The sequence below is a fragment of the Ranitomeya variabilis genome, chromosome 1, assembly GCF_051348905.1.
Source record: "Ranitomeya variabilis isolate aRanVar5 chromosome 1, aRanVar5.hap1, whole genome shotgun sequence".
In the NCBI taxonomy this organism is placed as follows: Eukaryota; Metazoa; Chordata; class Amphibia; order Anura; family Dendrobatidae; genus Ranitomeya; species Ranitomeya variabilis.
In genome coordinates this window covers 332,635,268-332,658,833 of record NC_135232.1, presented here as the reverse complement: position 1 = coordinate 332,658,833, position 23,566 = coordinate 332,635,268, and the positions used below count along the sequence as shown (strand labels likewise).

At 44.1% G+C, this 23,566-nt stretch overlaps 1 protein-coding gene across 3 annotated transcripts in view; it reads right to left on the bottom strand.

The window, feature by feature from the left end:
* Nucleotides 1–23,566, bottom strand: part of CIROP (ciliated left-right organizer metallopeptidase) — a 99,787-nt gene that overhangs the window by 22,646 nt on the left and 53,575 nt on the right. Inside the window, exons 1-11 of one of the 3 annotated variants that reach the window (XM_077298962.1) lie at nucleotides 17,153–17,272; nucleotides 16,797–16,973; nucleotides 15,075–15,168; nucleotides 14,905–14,956; nucleotides 14,678–14,824; nucleotides 10,867–10,992; nucleotides 7,077–7,155; nucleotides 5,023–5,159; nucleotides 559–733; nucleotides 392–464; nucleotides 213–309 (exon numbers count right to left, since the gene is read on the bottom strand). In XM_077298962.1, the coding sequence (XP_077155077.1) occupies nucleotides 213–309; nucleotides 392–464; nucleotides 559–733; nucleotides 5,023–5,159; nucleotides 7,077–7,155; nucleotides 10,867–10,992; nucleotides 14,678–14,824; nucleotides 14,905–14,956; nucleotides 15,075–15,168; nucleotides 16,797–16,836 (1,020 nt within the window). In that variant the 5' untranslated portion in view covers nucleotides 16,837–16,973; nucleotides 17,153–17,272. Of the gene's footprint in view, nucleotides 1–212; nucleotides 310–391; nucleotides 465–558; nucleotides 734–5,022; nucleotides 5,160–7,076; nucleotides 7,156–10,866; nucleotides 10,993–14,677; nucleotides 14,825–14,904; nucleotides 14,957–15,074; nucleotides 15,169–16,796; nucleotides 17,273–23,566 lie in introns of those variants that run through there. The other 2 variants (XM_077298945.1, XM_077298954.1) reach the window with 2 other exon arrangements.

The following is a 23,566-nucleotide window of genomic DNA, read 5'->3' as shown; positions in this document are numbered from 1 at the left end:
CATTGTGGAATAAAGTTTGAAGATTTTATTTATTCTTGGACGTGCCTATCCTATTTTTTCTTTTTATATGATTTTTCTGCCGATCAGCATTGGAGTGGCACCCAATGCTATATGGCCAAGTTTCATCTTTGCATACACGGTGAGCAACAAAATCATATTTTAATAAGCCGCATGTTGTGTTAACACAAATCAATGTACAGATTTAAACGTACCCCATGTGGAAGAGGCTTGTAAATACGGCAGCCATCCATGAAGGCATCTGTAGAGCAGTTACCTTTGTCTAAATGCAGATGATGACAGCCAATATCACTGTAGAAAAAGGCACTATAAGAACTACAGAGTAGGATTTCTGTAACTTCCCAGAGTCTATGCCAAGCCTGCCAGTACTCACCCTTCATCTCTACAAAAGAAACCTTCTAGTCTTTCATGACAGGTGGAAGGCAGACCAAAGTGAACTCCGGCTCCTGAGAAGAAAGTGTGGATGAGAAATCTGTAACCATTCCTACAATGTATTGTTTCTATGAAATTAATTAAATTGAGCAGGAATTAGCCACATACCTTTTCCCCACACTAGACGATTGTCGATACTTGTATTAACCCCATACCAGCCCATATCTTGAAAGGCTGCTAAAGTGATTGGATCCAGGGATGTTAGGTGTGGAGGGCTAAGTGAAGCTGTAAGGATGGATCCCTGCATAATTCTTGATTCCCAGTGTGATGACATTTGGCTTTCCTGTTAAAATCAACAGGAGAATAATTTAAGAAAAGATAAAACAACTATCATCTCCATCATCTGACCTAAACAAGACAAAGTGGTCATAGAGTACAATATTAACAAACTCTAGCATCTGCTGTCTGGTTAACACATCATCCCCAAGCATAAGCTTACAAGTGTTGGAATACTCTAAGGCTACGTCCCCATGGTCAGTAATTGGCAGCGCTTTGGACGCAGCGCATGTCCGCTTCGTCCAAAGCGCTGCCGGCTTTTGAACGCAAGAGATCCCGCATGTGTACATTTAACCATGCGGAATCACCGCGCCCAATACATTGCATGGGTGACATTTATCTTGCGGAGACTGAGCATCTCCGCAAGATAAATAGACATGCTGCGGTCTGGAAGACGCACCGCATGTCTGTCTCCGCAGGAGGTCCCCATACTCATCAGATGTCCATTCCTTCCTGCATTAATTGGCTGGTTCAATCAACTTTCTTCTACTGTATTTTGCATCTTTAGGCCACATTCACACATTCAGTATTTGGTCAGTATTTTACCTCAGTATCTGTAAGACAAAACCAGGAGCTGGCGATAAATACAGAAGTGGTGACGTGTTTCTATTATACTTTTCCTCTAAGGGTATGTGCACACGTTAGCCTCTGGAATTTTTTGTGCGGATTCTGCATCTCTTGGCAGAAAACGCATGTGCAGATTTGAGGCGTTTTTTATGCAGATTTTGTGCGGATTTGCTGCGGAGTTACTGCAGATTTTATGCGTTTTTTACCCCTGCGGAATTCTATAATGGAATGGGTACAAAAATGCTGCAGATCCGCACAAAAGAAGTGACATGCTCCTTCTTTTAATCCGCAGCTTTTCCGTGCGGAATTTTCCGCACAATTAGCACAGCATTTTTTTTCCCATTGATTTACATTGTACTGTAAATCACTTGCAGATCTGCAGCGTTTCTGCACGGAAAAAAACGCGGAGCCACAGGAAATCCACAACGTGTGCACATAGCCTAATTGTTCCACTCCTGGTTTTGGCTTACAAATACTGAGGTAAAAAAATCCCCAGATACTCAACGTGTGAACGTGGCCTTAGACTAAGGCTATGTGCCCACGATCAGGAACTAGCAATGTTTTGGATGCAGCGCATGTTCGCCGAGTCCAAAACGCCACATTCTATTCACGCAGGTAAATCCGCATGTGTTCACTGAGCCACGTGGATTTACCGCATCTAATACAATCTATTGTGGAATATTTCTGATGCGGATACTAGCATCTTCGCAAGAGAGATTGACATGCTGCGGTCCTGAAAGAGGCGCAGCATGTCAGTCTCTGCGGATGATCCACAGGCGCACATACGCGCATAGTGGACATTGGATTTCTAGAAATCCCATCCACTATGTTGTAACAGCTGTGTTTTTGACACTACATAAATACGCCACATCAAAACCGCAGCAAATCCTAATCGTGGGAACGTACCTTTAGGATGTGTGCACATGTTGCAGATTTGGTATGTTTTTGGTGCATTTTTTCCTTCCAGATTTTCTAGATAAAACTGAAGCAATCCTGATGCCAGCAAACTGAATGAGAAACCACAAGTGTCATGCACACATTGCTTATTTTTACTTGCAGATTTGGTGCAGAAAATAATCTGCATTAGGGTCCCTTTCCACTTGCGAGGAAAACGGATGCGTGCAATCCGATTAAAAATCGGATTGCACTCTGACCAATGTTATTTAATAGGTGGCTTTTCATTTGCGATTTTTTTCTCAGCCGAAATCGGACTGAGAAAAATCTGGATCGGCTGAGAAAAAAATCGCAGCATGCTGCGTATTGCTGCGATTCTCGGACGAGACTCGCCAATGCAAGTCAATGGGTGCGAGAAAAAAAATCGCACAGCACTCGCACCATGCGAGTTCTGTCCGATTTTTACGCACCGGTGTCCTTTGAAAAGCCGGTAATTCAGCGCGGTGTACAGTAAAATCACACTGACAGGTTAGAATAGAGTAGATATATACACATAGAATAGGTATATATACATATATATATGTCAGTGAGACACCTATATATGTATATTTATATTTAATGCAGCGCTAGATAGCTTAAAAGCCTCTAATTCAATTGCCGGCTTTTTCCTTCTCCTTCACAAACCCGACATGATATGAGACATGGTTTACATACAGTAAACCATCTCATATCCCTTTTTTTATTACATATTCCTCTTCACTAATGTAACAAGTGTCTGTGTGCACAATTTGGGGGCTCTAGCTGTTAAATTAAAGGGTTAAATTGCGGAAAAAATTGGCGTGGGCTCCCGCGCAATTTTCTCCGCCAGAGTGGTAAAGCCAGTGACTGAGGGCAGATATTAATAGCCAGGAGAGGGTCCATGGTTATTGGCCCCCCCGTGGCTAAAAACATCTGCCCCCAGCCACCCCAGAAAAGGCACATCTGGAAGATGCGCCTATTCTGGCACTTGGCCACTCTCTTCCCACTCCCTGTAGCGGTGGGATATGGGGTAATGAAGGGTTAATGCCACCTTGCTATTGTAAGGTGACATTAAGCCAGATTAATAATGGAGAGGCGTCAATTATGACACCTATCCATTATTAATCCAATTGTTGGAAAGGGTTAAAAAACACACACACACATGATTTAAAAGTATTTTAATGAAATAAACACAGCGGTTGTTGTAATAATTTATTGTTCTCGCAATCCATCAGGAACACCCTCGCTTGGAAAAAATAATAAACGCACAAGATACATACCCTCAGCTGAACCGTCACGTCCCACGAAGTAATCCATCTGAAGGGGTTAACTAATATTACAGGCAGGAGCCCTGCAAATGCAGCTGTGCTCCCTGCCTGTAATCCCCAGCGAATGAATGAAATGTAGGTCATTGACCTACATTTCCTTCAGTCGCGGTGATGCGCCCCTGCTGGATGTTCTCATGAACTGCAGCCTGGGAACTTTTTCCCACGCTCCAGGTCATATGAGGACATCCACCAGGGGGCGCATCACCGCGACTGAAGGAAATGTAGGTCAATGACCTACATTTCATTCATTCCCCGGGGATTACAAGCACGGAGCACAGCTGCATTTGCAGGGCTCCTGCCTGTAATATTAGTTAACCCCTTCAGATGGATTACTTCGTGGGACGAGATCTGACAGCAGAAGGTATGTATCTTGTGCGTTTATTATGTTGCCAAGCGAGGTCCTGGAAATGGAATGGGAGAACAATAAATTATTACAACAACCGCTGTGTTTATTTCATTAAAATACTTTGTAATCATGTGTGTGTGTGTTTTTTAACCCTTTCCTACAATTGGATTAATAATGGATAGGTGTCATAATTAACGCCTCTCCATTATTAATCTGGCTTAATGTCACCTTCCAATAGCAAGGTGGCATTAACCCTTCATTACCCCATATCCCACCGCTACAGGGAGTGGGAAGAGAGTGGCCAAGTGCCAGAATAGGCGCATCTTCCAGATGTGCCTTTTCTGGGGTGGCTGGGGGCAGATGTTTTTAGCCACGGGGGGGCCAATAACCATGGACCCTCTCCTGGCTATTAATATCTGCCCTCAGTCACTGGCTTTACCGCTCTGGCGGAGAAAATTGCGCGGGAGCCCACGCCAATTTTTTCCGCGAGTTAACCCTTAAATTTAATAGCTACAGCGCTGAAATTTTGCACATACACACTACTAACATTAGTAGTGTGGAATATGCAAAAAAAAGGGGGATATGAGATGGTTTACTGTATGTAAACCATGTCTCATATCCTGTCGGGTTTGGGAAGGAGAAATTAAAAGCCGGCAATTGAATTAGTGGCTTTTATGCTATCTTGCGCTGCATTAAATATAAATATACATATATAGGTGTCTCACTGACATATATATATATGTATATATACCTATTCTATGTGTATATATCTAGTCTATTCTAACCTGTCAGTGTGATTTTACTGTACACTGCGCTGAATTGCCGGCTTTTCAAAGGACACCGGTGCGTACAAATCGGACAGTAATACGGATGTCATACGGATGATGCGAGTATAAAAAACGGATGATGCGATTAAAAATCGCATTGTACTCGCATGACACTCGCATGAAAATCGCATACGTTCCATCCGTTTTTTCGGTCCAGATTACGGACCGTTTTTTATCTCGCAAGTGGAAAGGGACCCTTATGTCAGTTCTCTGTGCATTTTTGCCCCACGTTTTTCACCATTGACTTCACTCAAAAACGCTCGTTTTTCCTGCCAAAAGCTGCACATATCCTAAAACAACTGGAAAACATAGTTACCTGGTTTTCAAGAGGCGCTCCAACACTACCCACTCCTAAATGCTCCCCCATTCTTTGCATTACATTCGGGGTGTAAATGCGTAGCTGACCCGTTTCATCTGTGTTTGTCACCCGTGATCGGGAAGAACAAGTATGTCCTGTTGACACAAACAGAATATTGAAGTGAAAAGTGAACCTCTCATAGCATTAGAAAAGAACGGCCAAACACGAATTTACCATAGAGAGCAGAACACAGACACCAAGTTCACTTTGGTGGAGTTTCTTTTGCATTTCCACCATACTGTCACATCTACTATATAATTGTCTAAGGTCTACTTCCGTCTTTCTGTCTTTCTTTCTTTCTTTCTTTCTTTCTGTCTCGGATATTCATTGGCCGCGGCCTCTGTCTGTCATGGAAATCCAAGTCGCTGATTGGTCGTGGCAAAACGCCCATGACCATTGCCACGACCAATCAGCGACGGCCATAGTCTGGCAGCGAAATGGCCGCTGCTTTACTGCCCTGCAGTCAGCGTTGAGCGCTCACACAGGGTTAATGCCAGCATTAACGGACCGCGGTGTAATGCACTCCGTTAATGCAGCTATTAACCCTGTGTGACTAACTTTTTACTATTGATGCTGCGTATGCAGCATCAACAGTAAAAAGATCTAATGTTACAAATAATAATAATTAAAAAAAAGGTTATTCTCACCTTCCGACGTCGCGCGCTGTCCTCGGCAGTGCAAGCGGCAGATTCCGATGCCAAGGATGCTATGCGAGAAGGACCTGTCATGACGTCACGGTCATGTGACTGCGACGTCATCACAGGTCCTGCGCTCATACCAACCCTGGGACCGGAAGCTGCCGCGTGCACCGCACACAGGCGTCAGGACTTCAAGGGGCCTTCGGAAGGTGAGTATATGTTTATTTTTTATTTTAAGTCTTTTTTAACCACGCATATAGTGCCCACATTGGTATATACTACGTGGGCTGTGTTATATACTACATCTCTGTGCTATATACTATGTAGCTGGGCAATATACAACGTGACTGTGCAATATACAATGTGACTGTCCAATATAATACGTGGCTGTGCAATATACTACGTGCTCTGTGTTATATACTACGTAGCTGTACAATTTACTATGTGGCTGTGTCGGTTCTGTTATATACTACATCGACTGTGCAATATACTACGTGGCTCTGTTATATACTATGTGGCTGTGCAATATACTACGTAGCTATGCAATATACTATGTGCCTCTATAATATACTACGTGGCTATGTTATATACTACGTGGCTGTGCTATATACTACGTGGCTATGTTATAGACTACCAATATACTACATAGCTGTGCAATACACTATGTAGCTGTGCAATACACTACGTGACTGTGTTATATACTACGTGGCTGTGCAATATACTACGTGCATGTGCAATATACTACATGGTTCTACAATATACTATGTGGATATGTTATATACTACGTGGCTCTGCTATATACTACGTGGCTGACCAATATACTACATACCTGTGCAATACACTACGTGGCTATGTTATATACTACATGGCTGTGTTATATACTACGTAGCTCTGCTATATACTACGTACGCTGTGTTACATATTACGTAGCTCCGTTATATACTACGTAGCTATGTTATATACTACGTCGGTTGTGTTATATACTATGTCACTGTGCAATATAGTACGTAGCCTGTGCTATATACTACCTACATATTCTAGAATACCCGATACGTTAGAATCGGGCCACCATCTAGTATTTTATAAAGAATGCCCCACGTCTTGTAGAAAATATGTCTTTTTTAATAGTCAGATTAAGCCATGGTGATCTAAGCTAAGTCTGGGTTCTGCAACCACAATATGAACATCTGAAAATGAAATCCATTTCTATTAAACACCCCAAAGACATACTGATCTGAGGTTTAGATTGTGAGCCCCAATGGGGACAGTGATGATAATGTCTGTAAAGCGCTGCCGAATATTGTGGCGCTATATAAATAAGCATAAAAATAATAAATACTTTTACAAAGAAAAATACTTTGACTGAGAAATCACCTGATAAACTGCAGTCTATCCAGTGTTCAAAAAGACTGCTAGAAAATCCAAGGGCGTGAAGAATCTCATGGAGACATACCTGAAGTAAATTAAGAAAAGCGGATGATTCAAGCTTTGTATAGGACAACCCGAGGATTTGGCTATATTGGGACTACGGTGCATATTAAAGGGAACCTGTCACGTCTCTAAACACTAAGGGTATGTGTCCACGTTCAGGATTGCATCAGGATTTGGTCAGGATTTTTCATCAGTATTTGTAAGCCAAAACCAGGAGTGGGTGATAAATGCAGAAGTGGTGCATATGTTTCTGTTATACTTTTCCTCTAATTGTTCCACTCCTGGTTTTGGCTTACAAAAACTGATGGAAAATCCTGACCAAATCCTGATGCAATCCTGAACGTGGACACATACCCTAAGGCTGCCGTCACACTATCAGTATTTGGTCAGTTTTTACCTCAGTATTTGTAAGCCAAAACCAGGAGTGGGTGATAAATGCAGAAGTTGTGCATATGTTTCTATTATACTTTTCCTCTAATTGTTCCACTCCTGGTTTTGGCTACAAATACTGATGTAAAATACTGACCAAATACTGATAGTGTGACGCCAGCCTAAGAACCTGCACAGGGCCGGACTGGCCATCGGGCACTTCTGGCAAATGCCAGAAGGGCCGGTGCCAGTAGTGGGCCGCTGCACTATGACGCCGGTATAGTTCAATGCAATGATGGAGGAGAGAGCGTCCGCTGACGCTCCCTCTCCCATCATTCCCTGCTCTGCCTCTGACACTGCGGGTGCGCGATGACGTCATATCATCGCGCACCTGCTGTGTCCCGGGCAGACTGCAGCTGCTGAGACAGGAGACAGGAGCCAGGAGCAGCGCGCAGCGCGGGCAAAAGGAAAGGTGAGGAGAGTGGTTTTTTTTTTTTAACTGGACTGTGGGGCCATTATCGGGGGGGGGTGACGAGATGTGGGCTCTGCTGTATATACCCCTGTGTGGGCTCTGCTGTATACACCCCTGTGTGGGCTCTGCTGTATACTGTGTGGGCTCTGCTGTATACTGTGTGGGCTCTGCTGTATATACCACTGTGGGCTCTGCTGTATATACCCCTGTGTGGGCTCTGCTGTATACTGTGTGGGCTCTGCTGTATACTGTGTGGGCTCTGCTGTATATACCCCTGTGGGCTCTGCTGTATATACCCCTGTGTGGGCTCTGCTGTATACTGTGTGGGCTCTGCTGTATACTGTGTGGGCTCTGCTGTATATACCCCTGTGTGGGCTCTGCTGTATACTGTGTGGGCTCTGCTGTATACTGTGTGGGCTCTGCTGTTTATACCCCTGTGTGGGCTGGGCTGTATATACCCCTATGTGGGCTGTGCTGTGCTCTATATATCCCTGTGCGGGCTGTGCTGTATATACCCCTGTGCGGGCTGTGCTGTATATACCCCTGTGCGGGCTGTGCTGTATATACCCCTGTGCGGGCTGTGCTGTATATACCCCTGTGCGGGCTGTGCTGTATATACCCCTGTGCGGGCTGTGCTGTATATACCCCTGTGCGGGCTGTGCTGTATATACCCCTGTGCGGGCTGTGCTGTATATACCCCTGTGCGGGCTGTGCTGTATATACCCCTGTGCGGGCTGTGCTCTATATACCCCTGTGCGGGCTGTGCTCTATATACCCCTGTGCGGGCTGTGCTCTATATACCCCTGTGCGGGCTGTGCTCTATATACCCCTGTGCGGGCTGTGCTCTATATACCCCTGTGCGGGCTGTGCTCTATATACCCCTGTGCGGGCTGTGCTCTATATACCCCTGTGCGGGCTGTGCTCTATATACCCCTGTGCGGGCTGTGCTCTATATACCCCTGTGCGGGCTGTGCTCTATATACCCCTGTGTGGGCTGTGCTATATTATGCAGGCTGTGCTATATACTATGCAAGTTGTGCTATATATTATGCGGGCTTTGCTATATACTATAGGGGGTATATTATATTCTATGGGGGAGGCCATGTTATATACTATGTGGCTGTGTTATATACTATTGCGGGGGTATATTATATTCTGTAGGGGAGGCTGTGTTATACTATGGGGGTATATTATATTCTATGGGGGAGGCTGTCTTTTACTATGGGGGGCTGCATTATATATTATGGGGAGGTGGGCTGTATTATATTCTATGGGGGGCTGTATTAGATTTCATGAGGGATGATTGCATCATACTCTGATGGGGCTGCATTATATTCTATGGGGAGGTGGGCTGTATTCTATTCTATTTGGGGCTACATTAAATTCTATGGGGGGGCTGTATTATATATATATTCTATGAGGGGTGATTTCATCATACTCTATTGGGGGGCTGCATTATATTCTATGGGGGGTTACATTATACTCTGTAGGGTGGTGGCTGGATTATACTCTGTAGGGTGGTGGCTGCATTATACTGTATGTGGGCTGCATTATACTGTATCGAGGACTATGGGGAATACGTTATACTATATGAAGAACTATGGGGTGCATTATACTATGGGAAGTGAATTGTACTACATGGATGACTATGGCGGTGCATTATACTATATGGAGCACTATGAGGAGTGTATTATGCTCTGTGGAGGACTGAGCAGTGTATTTTAATATATGGAGGACTATGGTGCACATTATAATATATGGAGGACTATGGGGTATATTTTACTAAACAAGTAAAATGCTGCATATTCAGATTGTTTTTGCCGGAACAAAAATCATTGTTCTCAGCAGCACATCGCCAGCGTAAACTGTAGATGTGCTGCTGATAACATGATACTGTATGGTGATCTGTTAGTGATCGTTCTGTCCCATCATTCTGTCTCAGACGGTGGAAAGAGGCCGGGAAACAAGCGTTGAACAACTTCAGTATGGTCGATCAAACTCATTTAGCGGCCTGAGATCAGCGCATGTAAGTAAATACAACCGAAATGCTTCTGTGTGATGTGCATTATGTTAGCATTTGGGGCCCCATTTTAAACTTTGCCTAGGGCCCCACTTTGCCTAAAACCGGCCCTGCCTGCAAGTGTACAAAGGTATTATACAGTCACCGTGTGACAAGTGGGCCTGTGTAACTTCAAATGCCAGGGCTGAATTTTAGTCCCAGTCCGGCCCTGAACCTGCAGATGTGACGATATTCTGTTAGTAGCCTTACAATGCTGTCTGGTGGCCTTACAGGGGCTACTGGGTGAAAATGAACTTTATTCTTCCCGGTAGTTGCAGGATTTAAGTCATAGAGCTTTGCCGGGAGTGGCTACAGTCATGACTGAAAGCCGGCAACGCCTGGGAGGAATAAAATCAATTTACTCCAAGTAGCTTCCAGTAAGGCGGCCAGCCAACATTGTATGGCTACGTTCACATTTGCGTTGTTGGTCGTTGCGTCGGCGACGCAACGCACAACGCATGCAAAACGCATTGTTTTGTGACGCATGCGTCCATTTTTGGCATGATTTTTGGTGCAAAAAAACTGCATCATGCAGCGTCCTCTGCGCCCTGACGCTTGCGCCAAAAATGACGCATGCGTCACAAAACGCAAGACAACGCATGTCCATGCTCCCCCATGTTAAATATAGGGGCGCATGACGCATGCGTCGCTATGCGTCGCTGAACCTGCGCCCGACGCAACGCAAATGTGAACGTAGCCTAACTCTACTAACCTGCAGATTGATAGCATTTGTGGACTTGATAGGTCCCCTTTAAAGTATACGTAGTTATTAATACAAAAATGATAATGGATGTTAATGGATAACTACTATAAAGGTGCAGATATTAAAATACCTGTACAACATGCTTATGGTGATATACTCCATCTCTAAGGTGCTTTGGACAAAACACAATAACCCCTGCGATGGGACGGCCCGAAGGGTCCAGCTGACAGTATGACGCATAGGCGATAACTGAAGGCTTGAAACACAAAACAAAGTAATGAGAGAGTAGATGATTGATCCGTAACCCTTGTGGTGGGACGAGCTTTATTATAGAACTGTATCAATGTAAATATCTCTCATACAATGTAGTGGGAGAATCTACAATAAACCGCTCTTATAAGTAGCTCCCCAAACATGACCCTCACTTCAGAGAACTTGAAAACACTCAGGTGTATGAAATGTGTTTTTTTACTGCGAGTTTCCGAAAACATACTAAAAATGCAACAATTTTACAGCCGTTTAAAGAAATAACGGCATAATAAAAAACAATGATAGGACATTGTGTGAACACATCCTGACATAGACATGTGAATAGGGCCAGTGGAGGTAGTAGATCCACATACACTCTAGAGGGCGACATACAAGACACTTCATTACGAATACCATGTGATGAATAGTTTACAGGAGCAGGAAAGAGACCGTAGGGGCCAAAGCATAATGGACCAGCAAATCACAAATCTGCGGAAACTGCCTGATTATGGATTACTAATATTCAGAACATTTCTCAATCAATAATGTGAACACATTCTGTCAATACATAGACAATACGGCCAAAGATAAAACTAAACCTGAGAGTCTGTGTAGAAGCCTTTTCTCTTTATGTGTATTAGTATCTGTCTCTCCAGCTATATTTAGCATCTATCTATTATCTATCTATATAGAAAAAAGAAAGCATAGCAGCATTAAGTATAATTTTAGGCCATGTGTAAACACAGAAAAACACATAATCTAGATTTTACTACCCAAAAAAAATGTTCTCAAAATTTTTTTTTAACTTACGGAAATGAATGAAAATGAAGGTTCTTAGCGCATAAATTGGCCAATTCATGTATGCCCATCAACCACAGCAAGGTGATCTCCCTATGATGGGTCCCTGTTCTACTGTACATGCCTTCTTTTGGACTATCAACCTACAATTTAGGACACTCATGTCTACTCCTGGGTTTAGCCTACAATTTATGGGCAAGTAGAACTGATTTCGGCCACTTGCAGTGCAGGTCAATGGGAGGAGTGCAGAATCAGGCTGGATGCAGCCAACATCCAATAGTTAAATATAAAAAAAAAACTGACCAGGACCTCCTAAGTGTGAACATGTGCAAGCTGCCAGTTAAAAGTTAAGTTAAAAAAAATTTTGAAAACATTTTTTTTTGAGTAGTAAAATCTAGATTATATGTTTTTTATACATAGTGCTGCTGTGCTTTCTTTTCTCAATATAATGCAGTCTGGCAGCTTGCACATGTTCACACTTAGGAGGTGCCGGTCAGTTTTTTTTGTATATCTATCTATCTGCCTACCCATCTAGCTGCAAAAGTTTTCATTCCCTCTCCGAACACCCACCTTATGTGTCCAGCTCTGCCCACTAGGTCAGTAACACCACCAAGTTGTTCTTATACATGTCTGTGGGGTCATTTCCACCATTGTGCCTCTGCTGACCAGCAATGGATGTATGAGTTGGACATTTTGGGAAGGAATGTCGAGAATCCATGGGGGCACAATAACAGGAATGTAACAGTATTATCTAGACACAGGAGCATACGTTGGTAGGAGCGTAGCTAAGCGGCTACCAGCAGTTCACTGGAGCTCGTGATAATGTAGATAGGCTCTGCTGCAGATATCCGCCAGCTGCCACTCCTAGGCAGATCCCTGTACTGCAGCTGCTGACCCCAGGAGTCAGGTTCGCTGGCACAGACTAGGGCTATGTTCAGACACACTGGTCTAGGATACTGGATCAAGCACTGGCCGCACTGGGGCCAGGGGACTTCAGGAATAGGACACTGGCCTCTCCAGGACCAAGAGACAACGTTCAGGCACTGGCCGCACCAGGACCATGGGACAATATTCAGACACTGGTCGCACCTTACTTCAGAATCAGGACTAGCTGCATCGGGACCAGGGTGCAACGTTCAGGCATGCCACACTGGGACCAGGGATTCGGGTTCAGGACCCTGGCTGCATCAGGATCATGGATTCGGGTTCTGGACACTGGCCACACTGGGACCAGGGATTCGGATTCAAGACATTGGGCACACCGGGATCAGGGATTCGGGTTCAGGACACTGGCCACACTGGGACCAAGGGACCTCACAACTGCACTGGTAGAACACCACACTGCCTAATGACTAAACTCATTGCTTGGCGACTTCCTAAAGGAGAGGGAGTCTTTTTTACACATTTTTCTAAATGCCTCTCAGCAATAGGCTGAGTGAATTTATCAATATGCGTGCACTAAGAGCAGGGGAGCGCGTGAGAGCACACCACAGCAGGAAGATCCCAGGAACCACTCCGCAGGGTCGGGGAGGTGAGTAAGTCTGCCTCCCTGCATGGACGGAGAAGAGGACACCATGCAGGAGTGGCGGTCATTGCGCTACATTCATTTTTACAAATGTAACTTAAAAATGACAAAGAACCCGTTTTACTGTCTGGCTGTAGCCAAATTTCTATATTTTTACAACCTGATCCTCGGGAGAGAAATTATTCTTTAAAATAAACACAGTCTTTCAATGAAAACATTCTGTAAACTGGAAAAGGAACGACTTGTTGTCTGGGAAAATTAGTTATGGAAGGATGACCCCTCTGGATTTTCCTTGCCTGGCTCAGAGAACAACGGCCGTTGAACCCTTAGGCTATGTGCACACATAAGAAAAGAGGTGCAGAATTTTCTGCACAAAATCCGCATCTCCTGGCAGAATCCGCAGCTGCGGATTTGCCACGGTTTTTATGCGGATTTTGTGCGGTTTTTATGCGGAATTGATGCGGATTTTGTGCGGATTTTCAGCGGTTTTGGGCCACTGCGGAATTTTAACATAGAGGAGTGCAGAAACGCTGCAGATCCGCACAAAAGAAGTGACAAGCACTTCTTTGAAATCCGCAGCAATTCCAAACTGATTTTTCCGCACCATCTGCACAGCTTTTTTTTTTTACCATTGAATAACATTATGCTGTACATCACAGTGCGGATCTGCAGCGTTTCTGAGTGGAAAAATCCGCTGCGGATCCGCAGCAAATCCGCATCGTGTGCACATACCCTTAAAGCACAGTTGTGCAGATGCGAAACAGCCATCGTTCTCTGATCCTCCCCTGCACATTCCCTGCCTTCCACTCTGCTAGTCTCTGTTACAAAGAATCGGAAATGAAGGACTTTTTGAATCGCATACCTCGTGAGTGACGCTATTCATTTTCTTTCTTGGGTGCACGATTTGGAATTCTAATGTGTGCACCACCTATAAATGTGATATACGGCATATTCCTCTGAAAGCGAGGGCCTGTCAAGGTTATTTATACCGCCATATTCTGGGACTGGTGCCTGATCAGCTTCTCTGGATATTTTCTATAGTTTGGATTATGATGAGCGCCATTTGTTTACATCCATCTACTGCTACTGAAGGGAGTGAATGTAGGTTCAGCTTCATGCTCATACTATATTTCCCAGCATGCATCACATGCAGTGCGCAGAGTGTAGTACGCGCCTCTCTCCACGATCACTCTCCTGCCCAGCTCTCGGCCTGGCCAGTGTACTGGATGTCATGAATAAATACACTGCGCCTGATTCATGCTGTACAAACTGCAGCATATCATAATTTATAATAGAAAGTGGATAAAAAACATTTTCACAACATAATTTTTCTGATTCTTATCCTAAATTCTTGTTAGGTATCACTCACGTGTAAAGCACATTTCTCGGTCTGTGCTACCCTTACATACAACAGGAAGTCAGTATTAGGAACACCAATGCCATCCGGGGTCACAAGAGCAGGCTCTGTTCCGTTCATTGGCCACACTTCATATCCGTATAGATGAGAGTCTGGGATCTGTAAGTTATATAAATATATATATATACCTACATAATAGTCACTCAATGGGAGGCCCATTATAGCCACAGTCTACTTACCACAACATCTAGGCAACGTTCTCCATGGTAAGTGAGGTCTCGGGAACCACACCTGTGGAAATGGGGACATCGAAACTAAGTTTTATAACTAGCAATATTGGCGAACACTACTTGAACTGGTGATAGGACGATCATGGAGGAGAATTTTTGGTACTCTGGATGAGACTCACCTTTTATAACTAAGAAGTGAAGGGTCTCCCCAGATCGAGCGACAATATTTATTCATATCACGATTCAGAAGTAGTGACCCTTCAGATCTATGTACTGCAAGAAGAAGTAAGTTCCCAAAATTAGATCTATGTACTGCAAGAAGAAGTAAGTTCCCAAAATTAGATCTATGTACTGCGAGAAGAAGTAAGTTCCCAAAATTAGATCTATGTACTGCAAGAAGAAGTAAGTTCCCAAAATTAGATCTATGTACTGCAAGAAGAAGTAAGTTCCCAAAATTAGATCTTTGTACTGCGAGAAGAAGTAAGTTCCCAAAATTTTAGCTCCACTTTTTTTTTGCTGTCAGATAGGTGCTGAATACATCACACAGAGAAGTATCTTATCTACTTGATAAATTTCCAGCAAACTCTCCATATTTTTTCGGAGATACATTAACACCAGTGGAACTACACTTCCCAGTAACCCTCTTGTATGCAACTTATGCTCCATCCTACATCCTTATTGCATTGTGTAAGTAAAGAAGGCTCTGGAGGAAAGTATGGATTGCACTCAAGATCGTTTGAGTTGTAAAGCTGAGTTTGCTGTAAATTCGATGGAAAGTTTCCAGTGGAGCAGATTCGACCCAAAAACCGCAACAAATTATTTCAGATGTATAACTCATCCTTAGTAATCATTAATGACAGTCAGATTCCTCATTCAAAATGATCTTCTAAAATCATACTCTAGGTACAGTAAATGGAGGAAAATTGAATTGGTGAACTCTGTCATGCTGGGCCACCACTGGTTTACAACATACAATAATGAAATTGGCACTCATAGATTTCTGTTACTATAATATTACGTAGATAGTGGCCATTCAAATAATTAGTTGTTTGCTTGGTATGTTGTGCCAGACTCTCAGTAATGGAAATCTCTGTATAGTGTCAAAAAGTTCTGAGCACTCTACTGGGCCCTTTTTATTCTGGAAATCAGTGGTTTTCCATGTTATGATCTTATGTATCTATCACACCTATTAAGATCACTTTGGCTGGATTTCCTCTTTTTCTATACATATTAGGCAGCTGTCAGCCAAACAAACTATCTGCCCTGACTCAAGCATGCACAGGAGCAGTCGGCTGGGCAAAGTGCTCCTGTATTTTCTAGGAGAACAAAAATGTTGGAAATCCAGGCTAAATCCTTCTCTCCCTCTATATCATTTGCCTGGGGAGAATCGGGAAGCCTCCATACACATCAGACTGTTGGCTGATCTGGTTGCTCATTGATTAGCGTTGCTGTGCTTGTGTCCAAATCCCACCAAAGACAACATCTGAAAGGATTTTGTATGTTCCCCCATGTTTGCGTGGGTTTCCTCCGGGTTCTCTAGTTTTCTTCCGCATGCCAAAGAAATACTGACAGGGAATTAATATTTTGAGTTGGGGGACATTGATGATGTCTGTAAAGTGCTGTGGAATATGATTGTGCTGTATAAGTGAGCATAATAAATAAAATCTGATTATATCGGTGGGTTTGCCTGTCTTCAGTCAAATGGGTCTACAACATCTTGATTTTTTTTAATTAACATTCAACCATACAAATGTAGAAAGGCCATCACTACGTGAGCTACAAGCATGTAAGGTTTTTAAAGACTCTATCCAGAAAATTCAGCTCTTGTTCCTTCTTTTCGTGATATATAGCAATGATGATTTTGAACAAATGGATAAGGTAGGAATAGTCTATAGCCTTACCTGATAACATGTTGGAGATGATCTTGGTTACTTCACTCATGGCTGACTGTAGTTGTGCATTCTGGGCTGATGTAAGTAAAGCACTCTCTCCTGGCAGATACCAAGGGGTCACCCTGAGTGGCAACTGAGGTTCCCATGTTGTACTACGTCTAAATATTCTAGTATGGGGAACGACAGCTGGGGAAGACACTACATCAGTATCTTTCTGTACAGAGTCATGGAGACAGGCTGAATAGCACAAATGTACTATTAAAAATAAGCAGTAAGTACTGATGACCACATTTGACATGGGGAGACAAAATATGGTCAGGATGGTAAGAAACTAGCAGATTACAGACATGAAAATACATACATACATTCTAGAAATCCTGAGACAGCTTCATATATGGGACCATAATACTGTCCACTGATCCAAGTACACAATAATAATAAAGGAGATCCTCTCAGCTGCCCTTCCTGCCTGTCTCCTCTATCTTCTATCATCTGCAGGCTTTGGATGAACAATGCCAAACAAAAAGTGGTGGAACTGGTTTCTGTAGCTCAGGAAGTTAATGATCTAGAGAGAGTGTGAGGGGCAGACAGCGTGAAAGAGGAGGGGATCTGGTGAGGAACCATGAAAGAGACACAGAGCATGAAAGGAAGAGATGGTGATGAGGCTGAAGTTTCTAGAAAAAACAAGGCCTCCTCCAATATCACAGAACGGTCATATTCGATTGTACGCTGGAATTAGTGGATGTTAACTATGCAGCTAGTCTCCACATAATCTGCTATATGTATATCCAGGTATATAATAATAAGTTTGCACATTAGATAAGGTTGGCCAAACCAGTTGATTTTGGTGGAATTGGACAACATTTTAATACAAATAGGGCAAAAGTCCAAAACAAATGCAGCATGAGGCATCCTGGCTTTCAACATGCCTGACCTTTATAATAATAATAATTTTATTTATATAGCACCAACATATTCTGCAGCGCTTTACAAATTATAGCGGGGATTTGTACAGACAATAGACATTACAGCGTAACAAAAACACAGTTCAAAATAGATACCAAAAGAAGTGAGGGCCCTGCTCGCAAGCTTACAATCTCTAGAAAAAATAGGAAAAAGGGAGACACGAGAGGTGGATGGTAACAATTGCTTTCGTTGTTCGGACCAGCCATAGTGTAAGGATCGGGTGTTCATGTAAAGCTGCATGAACCAGTTAACAGCCTAAGTATGTAACAGTGCAGACACAGAGGGCTATTAACTGCATAAAGTGTATGAGAACATGATGTGAGGACCTGATTATGGGTTCATTTTTGTTTGTTTGAATGGGCCACACAGGGATAGTTAGGTTAATGCGTTGAGGCGGTAGGCCAGTCTGAACAAATGTGTTTTTAGGGCACACTTAAAACTGTGGGGATTGGGGATTAATCATATTAACCTGGGTAGTGCATTAGAAAGAATTGGCGAAGCACGTGAAAAGTCTTGAAGACGGGAGTGGGAGGTTCTGATTATTGACGATGCTAACCTCAGGTCATTAGCAGGGTGGTAGACTGAGACCAGGGGGGAGATGTAGGGTGGTGCTGAGCCATGGAGTGCTTTGTGGATGAGGGTAGTAGTTTTGTACTGGATTCTGGAGTGGATGGGTAACCAGTGTAATGACTGGCACAAGGTAGAGGCATCAGTGTAACGGTTGGTGAGGAATATAATCCTGGCAGCAGCATTCAAGACAGATTAGAGCGGGGAGAGTTTGGTAAGAGGGAGGCCGATTAAGAGAGAGTTACAATAGTCAAGACGAGAATGAATGACTGAAACAGTAAGGCCATGTTCACACTTTGCGGTTTTTACCGCGGATCCGCAGCGATTTTGATGCTGCTGCTACGCAGCAGTTTCCATTGCGTTTACATTAACATGTAAACCCTATGGAAACCGCAAACCGCAGTGCACATGCTGCGTGAAAAACCGCGCAGAAACGCAGCGGTTTACAACCCGCAGCATGTCACTTCTTTGTGCAGAATCGCAGCGATTCTGCACCCATAGAAATGCATTGTTCCGCTTACTTCCCGCATGGGGCTGTGCCCACGATGCGGGAAGTAAGCGGATAATGTGCGGTTGCTACCCGGGGTGGAGGAGAGGAGACTCTCCTCCAGGCCCTGGGAAGCATAAATAAAGTAAAAAAAAGAATTAAAATAAAAAATAATGCTATACTCACCTCTCAGCGCTGCACGCGGCCGTCCCGTCTCAGTTGCTGTGCGAGCAGGACCTGTGGTGACGTCGCGGTCACATGACCGTGATGACGCCGCGGTCACATGACAGTGACGTCAAGAAGGTCCTTCTCGGCACAGCATCTTTGGAACCGGAGCGCCACGTGCAGCGCCGAGGAGATCCGGACATCAGAGGGTGAGTATTTAACCAATTTTTATTATTTTTAACATTACTATTGATGCTGCATATTGCTGCATATGCAGCATCAATAGTATAGGCGGAAACCGGCAGCGGAAACCGCGGAACAAACCGGGATAAATCTGCAGGGATAACCGCAGCGGTTTTGCCCTGCAGATTTATCAAATCCGCTGCGGGAGAACCCGCAGAGGTCACCCGCAAAGTGTGAACATGGCCTAAGAGTTTTTGCAGTGTCGAAAGTAAGAAAAGGGCGAATTCTAGAAATGTTTTTGAGATGCAGATAAGAAGAGCGAGCCAATGATCGCATGTGGGGTGTGAAGGAAAGCTCGGAATCAAGGATGACCCCAAGGCAGCGGGCATGTTGCTTGGGAGTAATGGTGGAACTGCACACGGAGAAGGCAATGTCAGGCAAAGGAAGGTTAGTGTAACGAACAGAAATGGAGGCACAGATGTAGAAGTTTACATTTATTGAGGTTAAATGTGGCATAAATGTGCATAGGCAGCATCAATAGAAAAAGTTGGTCCGGGATGGGGCGACAGACTGGCACTGACTTGAGGAGAGTAGGGAGGGGCCAATTCGCGGCCGGACTAAGCCTGTAGCTGATTGGTCACGGCCGGATGCGGGATTTCCATTACAGACAGACGGAAGTACCCCTTAGACGATTATATATATAGATAGAAATATTACAGTGTTTGTTGTACTTTGCTGCCATTTGCTGGCCATTGTTATAATATGTTGTTTATGTTATTTTAGCTGTGATTTCCCATAATGCTTCTCTCAAACACCTCATCTTTTATTTCTTCACATCATTTCTTGCTGGTCAGTGTCATCTTGGCAGCACCTGCTTCAGGACTGAAGATAGGACTCTCCTGTTACTTCTATGCTCCACCCTCCATATTCTACCTCATATTCATCCCTTCATCTTCCATGATATCTTACCTTGTCTCATCAAGGTAGTGTGAATAAATTAGGTTAAAGTTCATGACTGCATCGTTTCTTCCCGTATTTACCATGTGCAGCTGGTCAAGCATAGGAGGAAAGGTTAGTGAGTAACTCTATCTGCCATTGCTTGCACAGAGATCCGTGCTCACATCCCTCAGACATCTCACATACAGCTAGAATAAAAGAACAATTTACATTTTCCTCAAAAATATACCTATAAAGAGAAAAATCAGACAAACTGAACATTTTGCAGTGGTCTCTTAATTTTCGCCAGAGCTGTATGTGCTTTGGTGGCAGAATAGATATTTGTATTTCTTAGTATAATATCTACAGTTAGGTCCATATATATTTGGACAGAGACAACATTTTTCTAATTTTGGTTCTAGACATTACCACAATGAATTTTAAACAAAACAATTCAGATGCAGTTAAAGTTCAGATTTTCCGCTTTCATTTGAGGGTATACAAATTAAAATTGGATGAAGGGTTTAGGAGTTTCAGCTCCTTAACATGTGCCACCCTGTTTTTAAAGGGAACAAAAATAATTGTACAGATTAAATAATTGTAAATAAAATATTCATTTCTAGTACTTGGTTGAAAACCCTTTGTTGGCAATAACTGCCTGCAGTTTTGAACTCATGGACATCACCAGATGATGTTTCCTCCTTTTCGATGCTCTGCCAGGCCTTGACTGCAGTGGTTTTCAGTTGCTGTTTGTGTCTGGGCCTTTCTGTCTGAAGTTTAGTCTTTAACAAGTGAAATGCATGCTCAATTGGGTTGAGATCAGGTGACTGACTTGGCCATTCAAGAATATTCCACTTCTTTACTTTAATAAACTCCTGGGTTGCTTTGGCTTTATGTTTAGGGTCATTGTCCATCTGTAGTATGAAACGACGACCAATCAGTTTGGCTGCATTTGGCTGGATCTGAGCACACAGTATGTCTCTGAACACCTCAGAATTCATTCGGCTGCTTCTGTCCTGTGTCACATCATCATGCATGCCCAAGCCATCACACTGCCTCCGCCGTGTTTTACAGATGATGTGGTATGCTTTGGATCATGAGCTGTACCAAGCGTTCACCATACTTTTCTCTTTCCATCATTCTGGTAGAGGTTGATCTTGGTTTCCTCTGTCCAAAGAATGTTCTTCCAGAACTGTGCTGGCTTTTTTAGATGTTTTTTTTTAGCAAAGTCCAGTCTAGCCTTTTTATTCTTGATGCTTATGGGTGGCTTGCACCGTGCAGTGAACCCTCTGTATTTACTTTCATGCAGTCTTCTCTTTATGGTAGATTTGTATATTGATACACCTACAGTACCTCCTGGAGAGTGTTGTTCACTTAGTTGGCTGTTGTGAAGGTGGAGCGCCCCCACGTGTAAGGGCAATGGGGTACTCGGTACCGGGTCTATCTCTCTCTCGGTTCTGGGGATGTCAGGGGGGCCGACCCGGTCCGTGGCCCTTCTGAGGGGCGTCCAATTAAAGGGGTGGCGCTGTAATGGCGGCGGTTTTGGCGGGAATTTTGGTGGCAAATGGCAATACACAGCCTTTGAGCAAATCACAGTTCCAATACAGTTCTGACACAGTTCTTAGGCACACATGACCTGATTTTCACGCTTAAGTAGATCCTGTTCGTGATGCCAAAGTTGGAGCGCCCCCATGTGTAAGGGCAATGGGGCACTCGGTAACCCGGTCCGTGGCCCTTCTGAGGGGCGTCCAATTAAAGGGGTGTAGTTTGTACGGTGTTCATGACGCCACCTGTGGTATTCGGTCAGGGTGACCGACGCTGCTTAGGGGTCCGCTGGGGTGATGGAATGGCAGCTAGATGGTATACCTTCCCACAGGTGAAGTATGTCCCCAGGGTTTCCCAGATGTGTAGGTGGTGATGGTGGACGATGTAAGGCGCTATGAATAACGAGGACACAAAGGTTGCAGTCTCTTTACCTTTTACTGAAGACTTCAGGGTCCACAGTCCAGAGTACCGTTCACAGGGCAGGCAGAGTCCGGCCGGTCCGAAGGCACATCCAGAGTTCCCTTATCCAGGTGGAAATCAGTAACCTTCCTACTAGCGCCTGTGTGTTGTAGTACCTCCCTGCTGAGCACCACGGGATACTCCTCACAACTTTCGTGGATGTTTCTGATATTCTCTCTCTCTGTCCCCCAGATGGTATGGATAGGACAACCCTTATGACGGGGTAGGCCTGGAGCTTATTTATAGGGACCCTAGAGACGCCCCTCTCCCACAATTTGCCTCCGTGTCTTCTTAGGTATTTAGGTCGGGCAGCTAACTTGGAATTAACTGTCCTGCCAGTCTCTGAAGTAATACGTAGGGTCAATTACTCCCTCGGTGTTCCGGCCACCGGCTACACGCCTCACAAGGAGGCTGCCGATCTCGGGGCAGAACTCCTTCCGGTATTATCTCCTTGTGCTGTGACTTCGTTGCTCACTCTCCACAATATACTTCGCTTCGTGTCCTTTCTTAGGATGCTGCCGCAATGGAGTGCAGGCGCAGCTCTGTAACGTTCTGTCTCGTGCTTGACCTCTGTCTGCAGCTCAGATGTTCCTCCTCCTTCCCCTGTCTGCCTGACAGGTCCTCTCTGGGTCTAACCCAGGTAGCTTCCGACTAGATGTTATCGGGTCGAAGCCCAGTCTGCTTCTCTCTCTCTTCCTAATCCAACCCACCAGTTTTACCCGTGTGTGAGGAGTGCCCTAATAGATAGAAGCAATACTCCCCCTGGCGGACTGGAGTGTGAAGTGTAGTGTGTGACTTTGATACCTGGCAAGGTGAACTCCTTTAGCACCATCAGATGTAATATCACTCCCCCTGGTGGAAGGGCGACATTACTGCAACGACCAGGACTCTGGGGTGCTGCAAAGGGGTTTCTCTTCACCATGGAGATTATTCTGCGATCATCCACCACTGTTGTCTTCCATGGGCGCCCAGGTCTTTTTGCATTCAAGAGTTCACCAGTGCTTTCTTTCTTTCTCAGGATGTACCAAACTGTAGATTTTGCCACTCCTAATATTGTAGCAATTTCTCGGATGGGTTTTTTCTGTTTTCGCAGCTTAAGGATGGCTTGTTTCATTTGCATGGAAAGGTCCTTTGACCCCATGTTTACTTCAAAGCAAAACCTTCCAAATGCAAGCACCACACCTCAAATCAACTCCAGGCCTTTTATCTGCTTAATTGAGAATGACATAACGAAGGGATTGCCCACACCTGTCCATAAAATAGCCTTGGAGTCAATTGTCCAATTACTTTTGGTCCCTTTAAAAACAGGGTGGCACATGTTAAGGAGCTGAAACTCCTAAACCCTTCATCCAATTGTAATGTGGATACCCTCAAATGAAAGCTGAAAGTCTGAACTTCAACTGCATCTGAATTGTTTAGTTTAAAATTCTTTGTGGCAGTGTCTATAACCAAAATTAGAAAAATGTTGTCT